We start from the raw sequence: 21,497 nt of genomic DNA, 5'->3' as shown, positions 1-21,497 counted from the left end.
CAGAAAACGTTCTTCACTGTCTGTTGTACTACAATCTTGGGAGTCATCTGCAAACTTTCTAACCATACTTCCTAAATTCTCATCCAAATCATTTATATAAATGATGAATAACAGTGGACCCAGCACCGATCACCATGGCATACCGCTGGTCACAGGCTTCTAGTCTGAAAAATAACCCCCAACCACCACGCTCTGTCCTCTACAGTCAAGCCAATTTTGTATTCACTTGGCTAGCTGTCCCTGGATCCCATGAGATTTAACCTTACTCCACAACCCACTTTACAACACGGAGGCGAACACTTCTGCTAATTGAACCAAACACCCAGAAAAGCTCACCTCACACCGTAATCTGTTACAATGAGTGACAGAGAACTTCCAAATTCCACTATTTGAAGAAAATAATATCAAGTTATTCCTGAACTCTAAAGATGAACAGTAAACAACAACTATTTACAACTCTAAGACCACTTGCTCTTAACTGCTTATTGTCTGCCTCCAACTCTCGAGCAATATACTATTCCAATAAAAACCACATTAAAATTACATTAACATAATTCAAAACCATACAGTGGCTGTCATCTCCAGTGTCTGTCTTCTTTCAGCTGAAGATCTCCCTGGTTGCCTTCTTTCTTTTACTGCGAAGATGTTTCATATAAGGTACCTTTCATAGAGAGTGTTTTTGAATGGCAGTCTTTCTCAATGGCAGTTACTCTCTCAATGGCAGTTGCTCTTTCTGACTTTCAAAATGCCTGTTCTTTTTTATGTCCCCGACATCAGATCATCTCATTGGTTCTTTGCTGGCAAAAACAATAAATTCAAACTCGATTGGGTTTTAGTATCCTGGGGCATGATTTAAACTGATTGCTGTTTTGACAACAATTCGAAATTAACCACCCAACTCACGTATGTATTTCACAGCTAAATGTTGCATATTTTCAATTTTCCAGTATTGTCTGAGACTGCTAGCTAGTCAACGCAGGTGCTTGTCAGCTCTCAGTTCAGAACAGCATTCACTCTTCCTTAAAGGTACAGTACACGCCTTCCACTTCATAACACGACCGTGCGGTCCCTTGTTCAATGCCTTGCTAAAGCCTATGTCGACAACTTCGATCACATTGCCCTCATCAACTTTCTTTGGTCACCTCTTCAAAAACTGAATCAAATTTGTGAGATACAATTTCCCACAAACAAAGCTATGCCGACTATCCCAAATGAGTCCTTGTCTCTCCAAATGCCTGTCGATCCTGTCTCTCAGAATTCCCTCGAACAACGTACCCACCACTGATGTTAGGCTCACTAATCTGTACTTCCCAGGCATTTCCCTGCAGCTTTTCTTCAACAGTGGCCACCCTCCAATCTTCAGACACATCACTCGTCCTGGGATACACTTGATCAGTTCCCAGGGATTTATCTACCTTAATGTGTTTAAAAACTTCTAGCAACTCCTCTTCTGTAATGTGGACTCTTTTCAAGACCTCACTATTTATTCCCCCAAGTTTCTCGCATCCATATCTTTCTTGACGATAAACACTGATGAAAAATATTCGTTTGGAGTCTCGCCCATCTCTTGTGGCTCCACACATAAATGACCTGGTTGATCTTTCAGAGACCTTATTCTCTCCCCAGTGACTCTTTTGCTCTTCATGTATTTATCAAGGATAAGTTTCTCCAGCAATTTCTGTTTTTGTTTCAGGAAAGTGAAATTGAGGTACAAGAACAGCCATGATCTCACTTGGCATGATCTTAAATGGCAAGGCTTGCTCAAAAGGCCGACGAGGGGACGAATTACCTCACAAGTCCCTTTTTCATTGTTATTCTGTGAACCTGGCTTTTAACACTGCACCAACTGCATTCTGGCCCGAGGACAAAATTACGCATGCGCGTGCCTGGAACAATAAAGTTTGGTTTTGTTGGTTTGTTGTTCTGTTTGTGTGAGAGCGCGAGAGCTGAGCGATGGCGGCGGCAGTTGGAGCGTCTCGTAAGAAAGACGGAGGCCCGAACATCAGATTTCTGGAGGCTTCGGAAACCGTCGCGCAGTTCGACGGCCTGAGGTTGTGGCTGGGCAAAAACTACAAGAAAGTGAGTGTTCGAGGACGCGAGCCGGAGAGACTGAACCGTCTTCACCTGGTGTCTCAGCTGCAAATGGCGGCTGAGGCCTTCTGCTTTTGAAGGGTCAATTATTGTGCAGTGTGAGGCGTTAGAGAGACACTGAGGAGGATTTCTCCCATTTTTGGTTTATTAAATGTCTCAAAGATCGTTTCTAAAATTTCCCTGCGGGAGGGCACCATCTCGTAAAGCTGTGGTCCAAAGAGCTTTTGGTTGCTTTGTGTTGAGGAGGAGGTTGGGGCCGGTGATGCTCCATTCAAGGCGGGGGAATGAACCTCCTACAAACATATTTGTAATTTCTGAGAGGGCGAGATTTTCTTCATAGAGGGAAAATCCTTTTTTTCCTAAGTTGCAGATCATCAGGGAGTTCAATTTTATTGTCTTACTACGTGTTTATATTGTCTAATCACTTGTAAAAGTTCACACATAAAGATAGATTCTCAAAGTTGGAGTGAACTCTGGTTCAGAGAACTGTGGGAAGTTGGCTTCTCCAGTCACTTTTTGCTAACTTGATGTTGAAAGTTATTTGTTGTATTCAGTCCGAGAGAAGTTCGCAACAGAAAGAAAGAACTGATCGATCTGTTCAACCAGCATCAGACAGTGAACAGTGCCGTTTGTAAAGCGGAAACAGATGGTTACATGCTCCTTGATTGGATAACTGTAGGTGGAGTTCGAGAGTGTGGTACTGGAAAAATACAGCAGGTCAGGCAGCATCCGAGGAGCAGGAGAATCAACGTTTCAGGCATTAGCCCTTCAGTAGGATTCCTGAAGGGATTGTGCCTGAAACGTCTATTCAGCATCTGCAGTCCTCGCTTTCTTCGAACTGTAGGTGGAGCAATAGATCAATACCTTTGTGTGATATTTGTGTTTCCTGTTCTGGTTTAGTTTAATGAAGCGTATATAGGAAATATGAAGTATTATCAACAGGTATTTGGGATTAAATGACAATGCTTTGAATGCAGTATTTTGGGGATTTTTGTTTTACTTTTTGATTATTGTTAGTGTTTGCAAATTTAGATGTGAAAGCAGTGAGTGGTCAAGTTTTTTCCCCTTGTGGAGAAATCTTAGCTGAAAGAGATTACTGACCAAATCAAATCCAGTTGTGTTTTTGTTTGGAATAATTACAAGATTCAATGTAAGGTAATTAACCAAAATTAAAAAGTTTCACTTTTGCAGTGTTTGCAAAATATTTTGAAATGCGTGGAGATTATCATTGACATGACGGTGGAAGTTTACCTGGCTGGACAAAATAAATTAGTTCAATTTTTAAAATAAAAAATTCTGAAAATTTGGCACTTTACACTTGGATAAAGGCTTACCCACTTGTCTATCACATTTAGCAACTGGTATAAAGCATAAAGCACAGTTAATTGTTGCTTGACTTGACTGAGAGACTACTGGTTTTACCACGCACGTTTGATCACATTGTAGTCATAGCGATTATGGCACATGCTGCTGTACTACCTATTTTTGGGTGAGTTGTGGAATAGTTAATGGAAGTCACATCTTTTGCTATGTCACAAGTTCATAGCAAACAATAAGGAGCTCTGCTGTGCCTCTTGACAATAAAAATTAAATTTGAGTGTTGGCTTTGACTGTAATTTTTGGTTGTGTTCAACATAATAGCCAAATACTATGATAAAAGTTCAAAATGGTGTTGGTGAATCTCAACTGCTCAGGAGTATCTGTGGCATGAGAAAGAGTTAACGTTTCAAGTTTAGTTAATTTTATGGAACACAGTTAAACAGGAGCATTGCCTTGGACTCTGTTCAAGCTGTTTTTCTCTACCTGAAATGCTACTTGAGCTCCTGAGTTTCTCCAGCACTTTGTCACATCCAGTATGCTGTCTTAACACTGCAGTGGCTGCTTCTGTCGTTTAGACAAAGGCATTGCAAGCTGACTTTCACGGAAAAAGAAATGCCGGTTTAATTGACGAATCTGGGCTTTTTCAGAAAAACTTACTTAAGTATTATGCTTACCTTGATGAAAATTGCATTTGGCAAACCACAAATTGGACTCTGTGTGCATTTTTTTAAAAAGAAGCAATTTGAACATCCTGCAGCTGATCTGTGACAAATACTTTTAACTTTGCTGCATGGGTTTCCTCTGGGTGCTCCAATTTCCTCCCACAATCCAAAGATGTGCAGGTCAACTAAATTGCCCATAGTGTTAGTCAGGAGTAAATGGAGGGGAATGGCTTTGGATGGGTTGCTGTTCAGAGGGTCAGTGTGGAATTGTTGGGCCAGAGGACCTATTTCCATACTGTAAGGAATCTCATCTGAAAATGAGGGCTGTGTGGCAATGCGCACGTTAATTGAACAAATAATTCAGGTTCATAAACAGAAATAACTGGAGAAATTCAGCAAGTCTAATAGCATCTGAGGAGAGAAAGCAGAATTCATGTTTTGTGTTCAGTGACCCTCCTTCAGAACTGATGTAGCTAGGAAAGGTAGTATGCATGCTGGAAATGGAGGTAGAAAGGAGAGGAGATGCTGTTTTCTAGAACATAGAACATAGAAGAATACAACGCAGTACAGGCCCTTTGGCCCTCGATGTTGTGCCGATCCAAGCCCACCTAACCTACACGAGCCCACTATCCTCCATATGCCTATCCAATGCCCGTTTAAATGCCCATAATGAGGGAGAGTCCACCACTGCTACTGGCAGGGCATTCCATGAACTCACGACTCGCTGAGTAAAGAATCTACCCCTAACATCTGTCCTATACCTACCACCCTTAATTTAAAGCTATGCCCCCTTGTAATAGCTGACTCCATACGTGGAAAAAGATTCTCACGGTCAACCCTATCTAAACCCCTAATCATCTTGTACACCTCGATCAAGTCACCCCTAAACCTTCTTTCTCCCATGAAAACAGTCCCAAGTGCCTCAGTCTTTCCTGATACGATCTTCCTATCATACCAGGCAACATCCTGGTAAACCTCCTCTGCACCCGTTCCAGTGCCTCCACATCCTTCCTATAGTCTGGCGACCAAAACTGCACACGATACTCCAGATGTGGCCGCACCAGAGTCTTATACAACTGCAACATGACCTCAAGACTCCAGAACTCAATTCCTCTACCAATAAAAGCCAGTACGCCATATGCCATCTTCACTGCACTATTTACCTGGGTGGCAACTTTCAGAGATCTGTGTACATGGACACCAAGATTCCTCTGCTCATCCACACTACCAAGTATCCGACCATTAGCCCAATATCCCATCTTTTTGTTACTCTTACTAAAGTGAATCACCTCACACTTAGCTACATTGAACTCCATTTGCCACCTTTCTGCCCAGCTCTGCAGCTTATCTATATCCTGCTGTAACCTGACCCATCCTTCCTCACTGTCAACAATTCCACCGACTTTCATATCATCCGCAAACTTGCTCACCCAACCTTCTAACCCCTCCTCCAGGTCATTTATAAAAATGACAAACAGCAATGGTCCAAAAACAGATCCTTGTGGAACACCGCAAGTAACTGCACTCCAAGATGAACCTTTGCCATCAACTACTACCCTCTGTCTTCTTCCAGCCAGCCAATTCCAACCTCCAACTCACCCTCAATGCCACACCTCCGTATTTTTTGCAGTAGTCTACCATGGGAATCTTATCAAACGCCTTACTAAAATCCATATACACCACATCTACCGCTTTCCCCTCGTCTACCTCCTTAGTCACCTTCTCAAAGAATTCAATAAGGTTTGTGAGGCACGACCTGCCCTTCACAAAACCATGCTGACTATCCTTGATCACATTATTCCTATCCAGATGTTCATAAATCCTATCCCTTACAATTCTCTCTAAGACTTTGCCCACAACAGAAGTGAGACTCACCGGCCTATAGTTACTAGGGTTATCCTTACTCCCCTTCTTGAACAAGGGAGCCGCATTTGCTATCCTCCAGTCTACTGGCACTATTCCTGGAGACAACGAGGACATAAAAATCAAGGCCAATGGCTCTGAAATCTCCTCCCTTGCTTCCCAGAGAATCCGAGGATAAATGCCATCAGGCCCAGGGGACTTATCTATTTTCAGTGATAGATGGAGGTGGAGACAGAGCCCAAAAGTTCTGATACTGTTGGGCAGATAAAAGGATAGCTCATGATAAGTTGGGAGAAAGAAGAGCTCTTTATAGGAATCTTAAGTCAGTGAAAGTGGGGCTGTGCTCAAAGCAGCCGATGTAATGACAGAGCTTGAGGTGGCGGGGTGGATGAAAATCATCTAAGCAGTGTTGAAGCCTTAAAGTTTTTGAACTTGATATTGAGTCATGAAAGTTGTAAGGACCCCAGGCAGAAAGTAAGATGCTGTTCTTTCATCTTGTGCTGTGCCGAGGTGGAGTACTGCAGTAGGCCTGAGACAAAAATATTGGCCAGGCAGTATAGCAGTCTGTTGAAGTTGCAGGCAACTACAGGTTCCGGATCACTTTTCTGCAAAGAATGTAGGTATTTAATACAGTGGTTGCTCAGTCTTTGTTTTGTCTCCCAACTGTCAAGGAGATCATATTGTGAGCAGTGAATATAGTAGTCCAGACTGAGTGAGTGAATTACTGATACACCTCTATCTGAATCCTTGGACAGTGAGGAGAACGGGAGGGAAACTGGCAGGTGTTGCACCTTCTGTAATTGCATGTGAGGTATTGCAAGTGGAGCGGACTCGTGCTTCCCAGAGGGAGCACTCACTGTGAAATACGAATGAGAAAGGGGAAGGCAATGGGTCACTGTTGATGGCATTCTACCAGAGCTGGTGGAAATGGTAGTTTTTTAATCCTTTTGGATGCGGATCCTGGGGAAAAGGAGCACCAGGGAACCCAGTTGATATTGTGAGAGGGAAGCGAAGCCTGTGGGCAGTTCTGCAGGAAATAGGTTGGACATAGCTAAAGGCCCAGCCAGGTAATCCTCAGTTGAGGAAACAGCTGGCTATTTCTCAGGCCCTATTGTGAAAGGTACCAGTATTAGAACAGATGAAACAGAAAAACTAGGAGACTGGAATGGAATCTTTGCAGGAAGCTGGGTGTGAGGATGTTTCGTCCAGGTAACTGGGAGTTGGTGGATTTGTCAGGGAGGCCAGACCTGTTATGTTTCTCCAGCAGTTTCTGGCTTTTGTTTCAGATTTATAGCATTTGCAATTCTTTGGTTTATTTAAGTAGTGCAGGTCACGAGACTGAATCCAGAGAGCAGGAATTCACCCCCATCTTGACTGTTTGACAACTTGGCTTTAGGAGCTCCAAATACAAAAACAGCTTTCAGTGAAAGTTGTCATGTAGCTGCTAGGTAGTTGTCATAATCCACTCGTTCAATGTCATAAAATAAAGAAGGTAATTTCCAGCTCGTTTGTACGAGATGTGGCAGATGTATGACTCGAATTCCATTCTCATCCCTTCTGGCAACTAAGAATAGGCAATAAATATCAATCCTATAGTGACAATTGTATGTTGTGGTAATGTCACTGGACTGGTAATGCAGCACTTCAGACCAATGTTCTGGGGACTGTGTTCAAAGCCCACCATAGCAGGTGGTAGAATTTGGAAAAAATTCTGAAATACAAACCTCGTCTATTGGTAACAATGTGACCTTTTTTGATTATCGTTAAAAACCCACAGAAGGTAGTGAGTGTCTGCCAGAGGTAGTGGTGGAAGCGAAGATGATTTTGCCATTGAAGAAACATTCAGACAGGTAAGTGGATGGGATGGATGTGGACCAAACACAAGCAAATGGGACTAGTTTAAATTGCGAAACCTGGGCAAATTGGGCCGAAGGGCACGTTTCCATGCAGTTCATCTCTGTGACTCTGTCTCCTGTCCACTTCCAGTGTAATCTCTCTTCTAATCTTGTCTTCCCGTTTTTCCCCCCTCTCAGTCGAAGCAAAACGCTTAGAGACACTGCATAGTTTTACCTCCTTCATTTGTATTCCGGGCCCTGGAGGGAAAGAGAACAATTGCCCATGTACACAGAGACATGAGTTCACTGTCTTCTCTGGAAGAGCAGTTTCTCAATGAATGACATAGCCGTTTTACAGGGAGGAGCATCCAAATAAGGTAACATACATATTAATTGGGTGACCGTTACAATCAGTGAGCATCAACAATAAAGACGAAGCCATCTGGTGTTACACAATGAATGTTAACTGTTACACACCTTGCTAACTGGCTTCACATAATGAATACTTTTCACCTTGTTAACTGTTTCGGGCGGCACGGTGGCTCAGTGTTGGCACTGCTGCCTCACAGCGCTATGGACCCGGGTTCGATTTTAGCCTCTGGCGACTGTCTGTGTGAAGTTTGCACATTCTCCCCATGTCTGCGTGAATTTCCTCCGGGTGCTCCGGTTTCTTCCCACAGTCCAAAGATGTGCAAGTCAGGTGGATTCATGATGCTAAATTGCCTATAGTGTTAGATGCATTGGTCAGATGGAAATGGGTCTGGGTGAGTTAATCTTTGGAGGGTCGACGTGGACTGGTTGGGCCAAGGGGTCTGTTTCCACACTGTAGGAAATCTAATCTAAACTCATGTTACATACTGAATACTACCGAATCTTGTTAAATTATTTTTTTTAGATTAGATTACTTACAGTGTGGAAACAGGCCCTTCAGCCCAACAAGTCCACACCGACCCGCCGAAGCGCAACCCACCCATTCCCCTACATTTACCCCTTTACCTAACACTACGGGCAATTTAGCATGGCCAATTCACCTGACCTGCACATCTTTGGACTGTGGGAGGAAACCGGAGCACCCGGAGGAAACCATTCATTCTACACAATGAATGCTTTTCTACCTTGTTAACCCATTACCCTTGCCTCTCGAACCCGATTGTTAACTGCAAGTTCTTATCTGATCTGAGTCATGCTCAGCTGATCCTCTTGTTTCACAAAACTCAAAACTTAACTCTTTCCATACCTGCCCATACCTTACACACTTTCTCAATCTTATGCCATAACTGATAAAGGCAAGTGTCTTCCTTGGCTTTATTAACTATCCTATTAACTTGTTCTTCCATATTCAGGGATTTGTGGACAATCACCCAAGTTCCCTCTGTGTCTGTGTTTCTTTGGTGTTCAGCCATTCATGAAGTACTCCTTTATCTTGTTACTCTTTCCAAAATGCATCACCTTACACTTACCTGGGTTAAATTCCATCTGCCACTGATCTGCCCACTTCACCAAAAATGTTTATATCCTCCTGTAACACAAGACCTTCTTCCTCAATTTCCTGATTAAACTTCATGTCATCCGCAAGCTTTTTAATCTCTCTCTTAGACTGTTTTCTTCCCTCCCTCCCACAATTCTACCTCCATCTTCTGTTTTCTACAGGAAAACCAATTTTGGATCCACGAGACAAAATAAATTGCTGGAAAAGCTCACCAGTTCTGTCAGTAACTGCGGAGAGAAATTAGAATTCATACTCCAGGTCCAATGCTCCTTCCTCTGTTCCAGTCGAACTGAAATGTTAACTCTGCTTTCTTGCGAGAGGTGCTGCCAGACCTGCTGAGCTTTTCCAGCAATTTCTGTTTTCGTTTCTGATTCACAGCATCTGCAGTTCTTTTGATTTGTTTGGATCCAAGTTACCCTGGATACCATGTGCTTTTGACCTTCTTTCAGTCTCATAGTAGGACCTTGACACAGGTTTTGTTGAAATCCATTATGAACTCCATCAACTGCATGATTCACATCTACACATCTGGTTTCAGCCTCAAAAGATGGTATCATGATTTCCCTCTGACAAAGCCATCCTGACTATCCCTGATGAAATCTTGCCTCACCAACTGGAGATTAATTCTGTCCTTCAGTTATTTGCTTCAGTTGTATTGGAGCTTAGTTGGACTGCTTCTGGTCTGTTACTTGCAGCTTTGATCACCTTAACTCTGGAAAGATGATAATGTCATAGACCAAGTACAATGAAGTTTGGACTTATTCCTAAGATGGAGTCTGTCTTATGAGGAGCGATTGGACAAACTGGGTCTGTGTATTCTCTTGAGCTTTGAAGAATCAGAAATGGTCTCATTGAACCCAGTAAAATACTTTCAAGGTATAGACAGAATAGATGCAGGAAAATGTTCCTCCCTATTGGGAAGTCAGAAAATACCCATGATTTAAAAGGAATGAGTGCCACTTAGGTTTGAGAAGTTTTTTTTTGCCAGAGGCTAGTAAATCTTTGCAATTCGTTACCAGAGAGGCAACTGAAGCTCAGATTTTCAATTTTTCAGTTTCAAGGCAGAGATTGGCAATCCAAAATCTATCAATGGCATGTAGGGTTTTTGAGTAAAAGACATTTGAAAAGTGAGATCAACTGTGAATTTATTGAATGATATACTCTTATTCCAGTGTTCCTGTGGATGCACAGGGCATTGTTCTTTGCAGGTAATAATAACACGTACATATATTGAGCTTGTTTCAACTCATCAAATTATATCGCTTTATTTTGTTTATTTTCTTGGGGCAGTGCTCTCTCTTTAGAGTCAAATTGCCCGCTTCAAAATTTTAAATGAAGCTTGGCAGCTAACAGTCAATCATCATCAATTCAGTGTATTTTCCAGGGCAACGGCTTGACCAAGGCATCAACTTGTAGACCAACTTGCACTCTTGTGCAGTGTAATTGTTCATTTGAACTGTGAACTGATATTCTTACGAATAGTGCAAGTGATTGTAACAAGAAAGGTTGAGACAAAATATCCTTTTTCTGCAATATTCAACGACTACCAAATGTGTATGAATGTCAAAGGGATGCTGCTAAGGTCCTCTCTTGTTGGCGCTTGTATGGTTCAAATGTAACTTGCCACTTAACCCACCTAAACTTAAAACATGAAAATATTACAAGACGTCAGTTCTACATGCTTGTATACTACTTCAAAGATATGGAAGCAGCAGGATCTCTGCCTCAACTGAAGAAGCTGTACCTCTGTGCCTTTGTACCTAAGATGGTGCTGTAACAGGCGACTTATAAAGTTTTCATTTGAGTAGAACATAGAACATAGAAGAATACAGCGCAGTACAGGCCCTTCGGCCCTCGATGTTGCGCCGATCCAAGACCACCTAACCTACACTAGCCCACTATCCTCCATATGCCAATCCAATGCCTGCTTAAATGCCCATAATGAGGGAGAGTCCACCACTGCTACTGGCAGGGCATTCCATGAACTCACGACTCGCTGAGTAAAGAACCTACCCCTAACATCTGTCCTATACCTACCCCCCCCTTAATTTAAAGCTATGCCCCCTTGTAATAGCTGACACCATACGTGGAAAAAGATTCTCACTGTCGACCCTATCTAAAACCCTAATCATCTTGTACACCTCTATCAAGTCACCCCTAAACCTTCTTTTCTCCAATGAAAACAGCCCCAAGTGCCTCAGCCTTTCCTCATACGATCTTCCTACCATACCAGGCAACATCCTGGTAAATCTCCTCTGCACCCGTTCCAGTGCCTCCACATCCTTCCTATCGTATGGCAACCAAAACTGCACACACTACTCCAGATGCGGCCACACCAGAGTCTTATTCAACTGCAACATGACCTCAGGACTCCGGAACTCAATTCCTCTACCAAGAAAAGCCAGTACGCCATATGCCTTCTTCACTGCACTATTTACCTGGGTGGCAACTTTCAAAGATCTGTGTACATGGACACCAAGATCCCTCTGCTCATCCACACTACCAAGTATCTGACCGTTAGCCCAATATCCCATCTTTTTGTTACTCTTACCAAAGTGAATCACCTCACACTTAACTACATTGAACTCCATTTGCCACCTTTCTGCCCAGTTCTGCAGCTTATCTATATCCCGCTGTAACCTGCCACATCCTTCCTCACTGTCTACAACTCCTCCGACTTTCGTATCATCCGCAAACTTGCTCACCCAACCTTCTAACCCCTCCTCCAGATCATTTATAAAAATGACAAACAGCAATGGTCTCAAAACAGATCCTTGCGGAACACCGCTAGTGACGGCACTCCAAGATGAACCTTTGCCATCAACTACTACCCTCTGTCTTCTTCCAGCCAGCCAACTCCTAATCCAACCCTCCAACTCCCCCTCAATGCCACACCTCTGTATTTTTTGCAGTAGTCTACCATGGGGAACCTTATCAAACGCCTTACTAAAATCCATATACACCACATCTACCGCTTTCCCCTCGTCTACCTCCTTAGTCACCTTCTCAAAGAATTCAATAAGGTTTGTGAGGCACGACCTGCCCTTCACAAAACCATGCTGACTATCCTTGATCACATTATTCCTATCCAGATGTTCATAAATCCTATCCCTTACAATTCTCTCTAAGACTTTGCCCACAACAGAAGTGAGACTCACCGGCCTATAGTTACTAGGGTTATCCTTACTCCCCTTCTTGAACAAGGGAACCACATTTGCTAGCCTCCAATCTTCTGGCACTACTCCTGGAGACAACGAGGACATAAAAATCAAGGCCAGTGGCTCTGCAATCACCTCCCTTGCTTCCCAGAGAATCCGAGGATAAATGCCATCAGGCCCAGGGGACTTATCTATTTTCACCCTTTCCAGAATTTCCAACACCTCTTCTCTACATACCTCAAAGCCATCCATTCTACTTAATTGTGACTCCGTATTCACATCGACAACAATGTCCTGTTCCTGAGTGAATACTGACGAAAAGTATTCATTCAGTGTCTCCCCAATCTCTTCAGCCTCCACGCGCAACTTCCCACTACTATCCTTGACTGGTGCCCTTCAGGTTCAGGTGCAGACCATCCTGTTTATAGAGGTCCCACCTTCCCCAGAAAGAACCCCAGTTATCCAAATACCGGAATCCCTCCCTCCTGCACCATCCCTGTAGCCACACATTTAACTGTTCTCTCTCCCTATTCCTCGACTCTCTATCACGTGGCACGGGTAACAAACCAGAGACAACAACTCTGTTCGTTCTAACTTTGAGCTTCCAACCTAGCTCCCTGAAAGCCTGCCTAACATCCTCATCCGTCTTCCTACCTATGTCGTTGGTGCCAATGTGGACCACGACTTCGGGCTGCTCCCCCTCCCCCCTTAAGGACCTGGAAAACACGATCAGAGACATCATGTACCCTTGCACCTGGGAGGCAACATAATAAAGCTAATTCAATTCAGTATGTCCCCGACAAAGCTCCACACCATCCTTCCTTGGAACTGTATTGGTGTTTGACTATTGTTGGCTCAGAATTGTATAGATTTTTCCCTAATGGTATATGGAGTAAACACATTGCACTTGTTAAAAAAACACCATTTTCTTTGGGGCAGTTTTGGATACTTGGTAAATGTTACTGAAGCCCATGTTGCATAGGTGAACAAGTAAAAATATTGTCATGAAACTGCGGGCATGTAACTTTCGTAACTTCGCGGTTACTCTTTTTACCCTGCACTTTTTTTTAAAAATAGATATTTTTATTGAAAATTTTTACAAGTTTACAAAATTAAAAAAAAATCCCAAGTATAAACATTGGTATACAATTAAATCTTAAATAAATAATAACCAAAGAAAAATACCGAGAGGGAAAAAAAACAAAACTCCACTAACTACTGATCTCACCAACAACTAACCAGAGTGTATAATTAAGTCTCTTAGATTACTCAAAGAAGAGAAAGAAAGAAAAACCAACAGATAACCCAGAAATTGGGTAGTGAGATACCTGCTCAGAATGTATTAACATCAAATGTAACAAAACCCGTATTCGTGCGGGATTCCTCTCCCAAGGGACCCCGGACCAGCCAGGTTCGCCATCTCAATTAAATAAAAGCCCTTGTTAGGATGGCCGAAATATCTGTATTTATAGAATTCAAGAAAGGCTGCCATATTTTATGGAATAATTCGGTCTTTCGGTGAACCTATATGGAAGGAAGTCAAGGGGAATACATTCCATAATTAATCTGTGCCAGTTTGAAAGTCCAGGGGGGGCCCTCAGCCACCCAGTTTACCAAAATATTTTTCCTTGCACAGAAAGAGAGAATAGAAAATAATCTCTTCCCATGCATATCCAGGGAGGGGAAGTTCGAAAAACCCAAAAGGAGAGATACAGGGTCCACTCTAATTTCCGTTCCTAAGATTTCTATCAGAACACTTGCTACTTTAGTCCAATATCTACGGATCTTATGACAGGTCCATAGGCAATGTACAAGAGTGCCCACCTCTATTTTACATTTGGGACACATTGGAGGTGCTCCTGCAGGAGCAATTCTGCCAATTGATCCGGTGCAATATGGGCCCTATGAAGTATCTTCAACTGAATGGCCTGAGTTTGTTGCAGATGGTGATTCTTCTGGCGTTTTCCCAAATATCATTCCATGTTTCTATAGAGATTTCCAGTCCCAAATCTTGATCCCATGTTTTAAGCAGATTGTCCATATCTTCCGATACTTCTTCATGTAGTAAATGATAAATAGTACTGACGGAAGATATCCCCATTGGCCGTAGTAATCTACATTCTCTATCTGATTTATAAAGACTATCTAGTAACGTAGTCGTCTTCTGTATGTAATCTCGAATTTGGAAATATCAAAAGAGGTCTCCATTCGGTAATCCGAATTTCTGATGCAGCTGTTCAAAAGACATCAGGACCCCTTCTTTAAATAGATCCCCTAAACAAGAGATACCCCTGGATCTCCAGAGTTTGAAAGTGGCATCTGTAAACCCCGGTTGAAATCCCCATGCTCCCACTATCGGAGCATAAGGGGATGTTTTATGTGAGTTGCCCTCATTTTGCTGCATTATATTCCAAGCTTTAATTGTGTTTAGTATTATAGGGTTTTTGCAGTGATCTGTAATGATTTTCCTCTTGTCTGAAAATAAAAGGTTAATAAATGGGCATTTTACTTGAGAAGCCTCGATGTCCAGCCAGATTGGGTCTTGTCTGACCCACAATCAATCAGCAATGGAACTTAACTGATATTTCGTGAAATCTAGGAAATCCAATCCTCCCCTTGCCTGTGGAAGCTGTAGCTTCTTCAGCTTAATAAGGGGCCGTCCATGATTCCAGATAAAGGAACCCAACCAGCCATATAATTTACGTAGTGCCAGCCTCGGCAGCATCACCGGAAGCATTCTCATAGGGTATAGGAGACTGGGTAGGACATTCATTTTAATTAGTGCTATTCTACCCAGCCAGGAAATTGGAAGGTCTCCCCATTGTTGGAGGTCCTGCTTTATCCTCTCAAGTAAATGCTCAACGTTAGCCTTGTATAACTGACCAAATACTGGATTGATAAAAATGCCTAAATATAAGAAACCCTCCAGGGACCATCGAAATGGAAAGTGGGATCCGTCCACGAAGTGGGGTATCCTAGCAAGGCCACCCATTGGCATAGCCTCCGATTTTGAGAAATTAATTTTATAGCCTGAAAATGCACTGAATGTATTAATAACGTGGATTAAGCAAGGCATGGACATCAGAGGATTACTGAGGAATAGGAGAACATCTACATAAAGGGCAATTTTATGTTTACCTGTACCAATCCTCGGGGCCATCATATTAGGATCAGCCCATTTAGCTTCTGCTTGTGGCTCAATTATTAGCATAAATAGCAATGGCGAGAGAGGACATCCCTGACGGCAGCGCCTATCCACACTAAAGCTATCCGAGCCTAATCCATTGGTAATCACAACTGCTTTAAGATCACTATACAGTGTTGAGACCCATTTGGTAAACACCTTTCCAATGTGTAAAACAAATATGACCATTCAACCCTATCGAATGCCTTTTCCGCATCTAATGAGACGACTACTCCTGGTATCTTTCCCTGATGGCAGGCTTGAATCATATTCAAAACCCTTCTAACATTATTGGATGATCTGCGGCCTTTAATAAACCCTGTCTGATCCTCCTTTATGGTATGTGGCAATACCCTTTTGAGCCTCAATGCTAACGTTTTAGAGGATTTAAAAATCTACATTTAGCAAGGATATTGGTCTGTATGACGCGCAATCTTCTGTGTCCTTTCCTTTTTTTTTGAGGATAAGAGAGATATTTGCCTCTTTCAGCGAAGGCGGGAGACAGCCCTGACTGTATGAATAGTTATACATGTCCATAAGTGGACCAGCCAATATTCCTGTGAATTCTTTATAGAATTCAGCTTGAAAGCCATGTGGACCAGGTGCCTTACCGCTCTGAAGTTGCCTGATTGCGTCAAGTATTTCTTGGATTGTTAGGGGAACATTCAAGACCGATACCTGTTGCGGAGTTAGGTCCGGAAAGGTCAAGTTTTTAAAAAATGATTACATCCTCCTAGTCCTGTCTTCACAATCCTGCGATTTATATAAATCAGAATAAAATTTTCAAAAGATTGCGTTAATCCTTTTCTGATCATGAGTCAAAATACCCGTACTTTCCTTGATAGACGTGATAGTTTGAGGGGCCTTCTTTTTCTTTGCAAGAAATGCTAAGTATCTACCAGGTTTATTGCCAAATTCATGTAACCTTTATTTTGCAAATAATATTTTCCTCTTAGCCGTTTGGGTAAGCGTGGTGTTTAGAGCTGTCCTAAGGGCCATAATCCTTTGCAATTTGATAATAGAAGGTCTGTCAGCGTATGCTGTTTCAGCCGCTTTTAAGCGAGCTTCAAGCAGACGCTGTTGTTATCCCTTCAATTTCTTCTGGGTCGCTGAGTATGAGATGATCAAACCTCGCGCGTAAGCTTTGATGGTCTTCCACATCATTGATGGGTTGCTAGCCGTACCTAAATTAATTTCTAAAAGTTTTAAATTCTTGAGAGAAGTACCTTACAAATTTACTATCTTTCATCAGGAAGGGGTCCATAGACCAATGCTGGGGGGATGTCTCATTGTTCCACGCCTTGATTTCCATATATACAGCAGCGTGATTGGAATTTGCGATACTGCCTATTTTACAGGGTGATATGGAATTTAAAAAAATCGAGGGGGCAAGAAACATAGATTCTGGTATGGCATTTATGTGGATAGGAGTAAAAAGAAAGATCTCTGCCCCGTGGATGAAGACATCTCCATACACCTACTAGTCCTAATTCTTTGTTCAAATCCACCAATTGTCTAGATCTGGGAGATACTCCTGAAGTACCCTTGGGAATCCTATCTGTTTCCAGATCCATAATACAATTAAAGTCTCCCCCCTATAATTGTATGACGGGCACCGAGAGCCGCCAATTTTGAGAAGGCTTCCGTTACAAATTTAAAATGATGTGCCGGGGGAGGCAATACAAATTTAAAATGCCATATTCCTCTCCATTTACAAGGGCTTTAATCAGAATATATCGTCCAGGTTAGTCTTTTATCTGATTTAGGATTTTGAAAGGGAAATTCTTCCGAATAAGAACAATAACTCCGCTGCTTTTTGAGCTAAAAGAAGAAAAAAAGGCCTGATAAATCCACCCTGTCGTAATTTCAAGTGTTCTTTATCCAATAAGTATGTCTCTTGTAGGAGAGCTGTATCAACCCTTTCTTTCTTGGGGTTTGATAATATTTTCTTGCTTTTGATTGGTCAATTACTCCCCTTGACATTCCAGGTGCACCACTCAAACGACTGATCAACCATAATCGTCCGGGCAAATCCAAGACCCCTTGGGAGGGGAAACCCTATCCAGAACATTCCAAGCATAGAGCATATAAAATTCACAAAAATAAAGGCTCTCTAATACACTCAACAGTATAATAAAAAAACTATTTCCAAATTTTAAAAAAAAGTATTTAAATGGAGATTTTCCCCCTCGTTCCCAGGGGGTATCACTTCCATTCCAAAAGCCCACCGTATCCTCTCCCAACCAGTGCCCCACCCTTGACCCAGGCGCTCCTCAATAGAATGAGGAAAATTCAAATATGCTACAGTTAACAGTGAGCACCCTCCCACCGCGCCCTCCCCCATCACCCCACCACCAACACTGGATATATTTGGTAATGTTAATACCTTGTATAAACATATATAACTGTAAAATTACAACCTCAACAAGTAATAATTAAGTATAATAATACAAAATAAGAAGGGACAACAACCCCACTCCTAGAGACAGAGGTAAAATAGAATAAGGTCACCACCTCCCCCCACCAACATTAACTAGACCCCCCCCTCTCCCCCCCCCCCCCCCCCCCCCCCCCGGCCTATAGAATAATTAAGAAAAACAAGGGGGGGGGAGAGAAAATCATTAAGTAGAGAACAAAGAAATAAATCCCTCTCCCCACCCCCCAAGATAATAAACAGTAAGGTTTTAAAAAAAGATGAATATATTAAAAAAAAAGGGGGGATGTAAACCGGGGTGGGGGGAAAGCAAACCAACATCAATTATCTCTTCCAATTTATCTAAGAGAGTCCAAAAATTCCTTGACATTTTCTGGTGACCCGAAGTAATTCACGGATCCTTCATGGTTAAAGCATAGCGTCGCTGGGTAGCGCAAGGAGTACTGAATATTTCAGTCCCCTAAATACTTCTTCGCCTCATCGACAGCCTTCCTCTTTCGGACCAGAGCTGGGGAAATATCCTGGAATAACAAGATCTCGGATCCTTCATAGATCATGGCTTGTGTATCTTTTCCAAGATTTCTGGAGGCTTCTCAGAGCATCTGCCTCTCCTTATAGCTCTGCAGCCGGAACAGGACCAGGCGGGGACGCTGATTCGTGCCGGGCCTGCGTATTGCGACCCGGTAGGCCCATTCTACCCTTACCTGGCCTGATCGAGCCTCCAGATTTAAAAGCTGTGGAAGCCACTGTTCAAGGAATGTTATAAGCTGGCCTTTCTCTTCCCATTTGGGAAGGCCCAGCAAACGAATATTTTTTTGACGACCTCGAGAATCGAGGTCGTCAGTGTAATTCTCGAAGGTCCGGACTTGCTGTTCGAGAGTCCGGACCCGATCCATGACCGATTGTGCTGTAGTTTCGGAGGTCGCGGCCTTTTGCTCCGCCCCTCCGACTTGGCGGTCAATTTCCTTAATGTCTCGGTTGTGCTTTTGCAGTGCGGCTGAGAGTGAGTCCCATCGGCTTTGGGATTCTTCAATAAAAGCGTCGATCTTTGCATCCAGTTTGGAGATGATTTCCACGAGGCTCACCACTGTCGGGAACTCCCCCGGGGCTGCTGCGGATGCCTCTGCTGCAGCTGGAGAGGGTGGGGGAGGGGTTCCTGCTTGCTGAGAGCTGCGGGCTCTCTTCCCTTTTGTCATTTTTACTGGAGATTAAATTGTTTAAATTCAATACTGAACAACTAATTACATTAAGTAAAAGCTATTTTAAATGATTTGGTGAGTGTGATCGGGATGGGTGACCCACTTTGCCCAAGTCTTGGGAGGAGCACTGAAGACTCAGACTTGCTGGGTAACCACCATCTTGGATTCTTCTCCCTGCACTTTTGATCTTATATTCTCCACAATCCCATCTTTGCCTCTTCCTCAAGAGCAGGCTGCCCTTGAGTGCTGTCATCTGTAAACATACACTTATCCTCTTGAGAAAAGTTTCATGTTCTCAATCATATTTTTACTTGTTCAAAGCACATGGGCATTGTTTGCTTGGGGAGCATTTATTTTTCTAACAACACCTTGCTTTTGAGAAAGTGATAAAAAATCATTTTTTAAAAAAAAGGAATAGGTCTTTCATCCCCTTGCACCTGCTCTTTCATTAAGTAGGATCATGGCTGATCCAATGTTGAAAATGTGTTGCTGGAGAAGCGCAGCAGGTCAGGCAGCATCCAGGGAACAGGAGAATCGACGTTTCGGGCATAAGCCCTTCTTCAGGAATGCTGATCCAATGTGGCTCATGTCCACTTTCCTGCCCTTTCCCATAACATGAGATGTCCCTCTCTGATCAAGAATCTAATTCTGCTTTAAATATATGTAAGGACTCAGACCCCCCCCCCCCCCCTCCCCCCCCACCCAGCCAAGGAGTCCCAGAGACACTTAATCCTTTGAGAGAAGCAAGTCCTCCTCTTCTTACTCTTACATTGGTGCCCCTAGATTCTCTGACTCTGCGCTCTGATCCTTGACTCTCCCATGAGGGGAACCATCCCCATCGCATTTACTCTGTCAAGCACCTTAAGAATCCTGTTTCTTTCAATGACCTCACCACCTCTTCTAAACTGCAGTGAATAGTTGAAACCTGTTTAGCCTTTGCTTTTATCTGACTGTAATGTCAAACCTTTAAAAATGTCTTATTTCTTAACTAGTTGCATTACTTTACAAAGATTTATTCTTTTTTTTTGTATCCTTGATTGTACCTAGATACTCGTACCTAAGATGGTGCTGTAAGTGACAGACATTTGTAAAAGTGTTTTGCTGTACTTCTACAATGGAATGCACATGACAATAAAGGACAATCTTTCCATATTTGAGATCATTGTGATGAACTTTGAGAACTGCCCCCAATGAAATAATTTTACTTTGATCAGGGGCCGAAAATGTAGAATACTCCGGATATTGTCTAACCAGCATCTTGTATAGTTGCAAAAAAAATTCCTTTATCCTGGACTCCAATTCCCTTGAAATAGGGCAAATGCTCCATTAGCCTTCCAGATTATCTGCTGCACCTGTGTGTTTGTTTTGTGTTTCATGCATAAATACCCCCCAAGTCACTTTTTGTGTTGGAGCTTTTTGCAGTTTTTCTCCACTTATAAACGAGTCTGTTCTTTTGTTCTCCTTCCAAAATTAGCAACGTTAAATTTTCCGACATTATACTAAGGATTCTGGGTAATCGAAGATGGGGGATGGGGAACATTTCTGGCAGTAAGAGCTGCTTTTTTTTTTTGAGGTATTTTAGGTGCTGGAGGTGATTTCCTCGAATTCCAGGAGCAGCAATTACTGTTTTGTATGCTGTTGCATTGTTTTGGAACTTTGGAAACAAAAGTCAAAACAACAGCAGTTTTAAAAGGAAGAGTAGACAAAGGAAGCACATGGTGAGGACAGTGCAAGAGAGAGAGAACCTGCACAGTTACTGCCTTTGCTGTTTTTGAATTCATGTGTCGCTGGACATCGGAGTGCATCTGGGAAAATTAACAAACAGTGAATTTCACAACTAATTTGGAGGAACTGTTGGGTGAAGTTCACAGCACAGAATCAGATAAGTAATTGTTGTTTTAAGTCTATCCAAGAGAGAGGCTGTATTAGTGAGTACAGTGGGTTCTTTCTTGATTTTTCTGTTTTTGGAGACAAGTCTCTTGATTAAACTTAAAATATAAGCCATAGCTATTAATTTAATAAGTTGCAGTGTTTTGCAGAGGAAGAAGATGGTGTTATTTTCTGGGTCTGTAGATTGTGAAGGAGCAAAACTGTTTTTGCAGTGATATGTACTACTTGTCAGATGTGGAAGTTTAAAGAGAGTTTAAGGGTTACTGCGGATTATAACTGCCATAAATGCTGTTGGATGCGAATCTTATCAGATCGAGTGGATCGGTTGGAGAGACAAATAGAAGCGATGAGGAATTTGCAACAGCTCCAGTA

At 42.5% G+C, this 21,497-nt stretch overlaps 1 protein-coding gene across 2 annotated transcripts in view; it reads left to right on the top strand.

The window, feature by feature from the left end:
* The first annotated feature begins 1,941 nt into the window (after positions 1 to 1,941).
* LOC122548964 (SWI/SNF related BAF chromatin remodeling complex subunit C1a) overlaps positions 1,942 to 21,497 on the top strand; it is a 223,669-nt gene continuing 204,113 nt past the window's right edge. For both annotated transcript variants that reach the window (XM_043688000.2, XM_043687999.2), the window contains exon 1: positions 1,942 to 2,079. In XM_043688000.2, coding sequence (XP_043543935.1) covers positions 1,954 to 2,079 — 126 coding nt within the window. In that variant the 5' untranslated portion in view covers positions 1,942 to 1,953. The remainder of the gene's footprint in view (positions 2,080 to 21,497) is intronic.

Source organism: Chiloscyllium plagiosum, unplaced genomic scaffold (genome assembly GCF_037043375.1).
Source record: "Chiloscyllium plagiosum isolate Xiang-an unplaced genomic scaffold, Cpla_swu_hap1 HiC_scaffold_4, whole genome shotgun sequence".
In the NCBI taxonomy this organism is placed as follows: Eukaryota; Metazoa; Chordata; class Chondrichthyes; order Orectolobiformes; family Hemiscylliidae; genus Chiloscyllium; species Chiloscyllium plagiosum.
The sequence above is the reverse complement of the archived record's forward strand: the minus strand, read 5'-3'. Positions and strand labels throughout refer to the sequence as shown.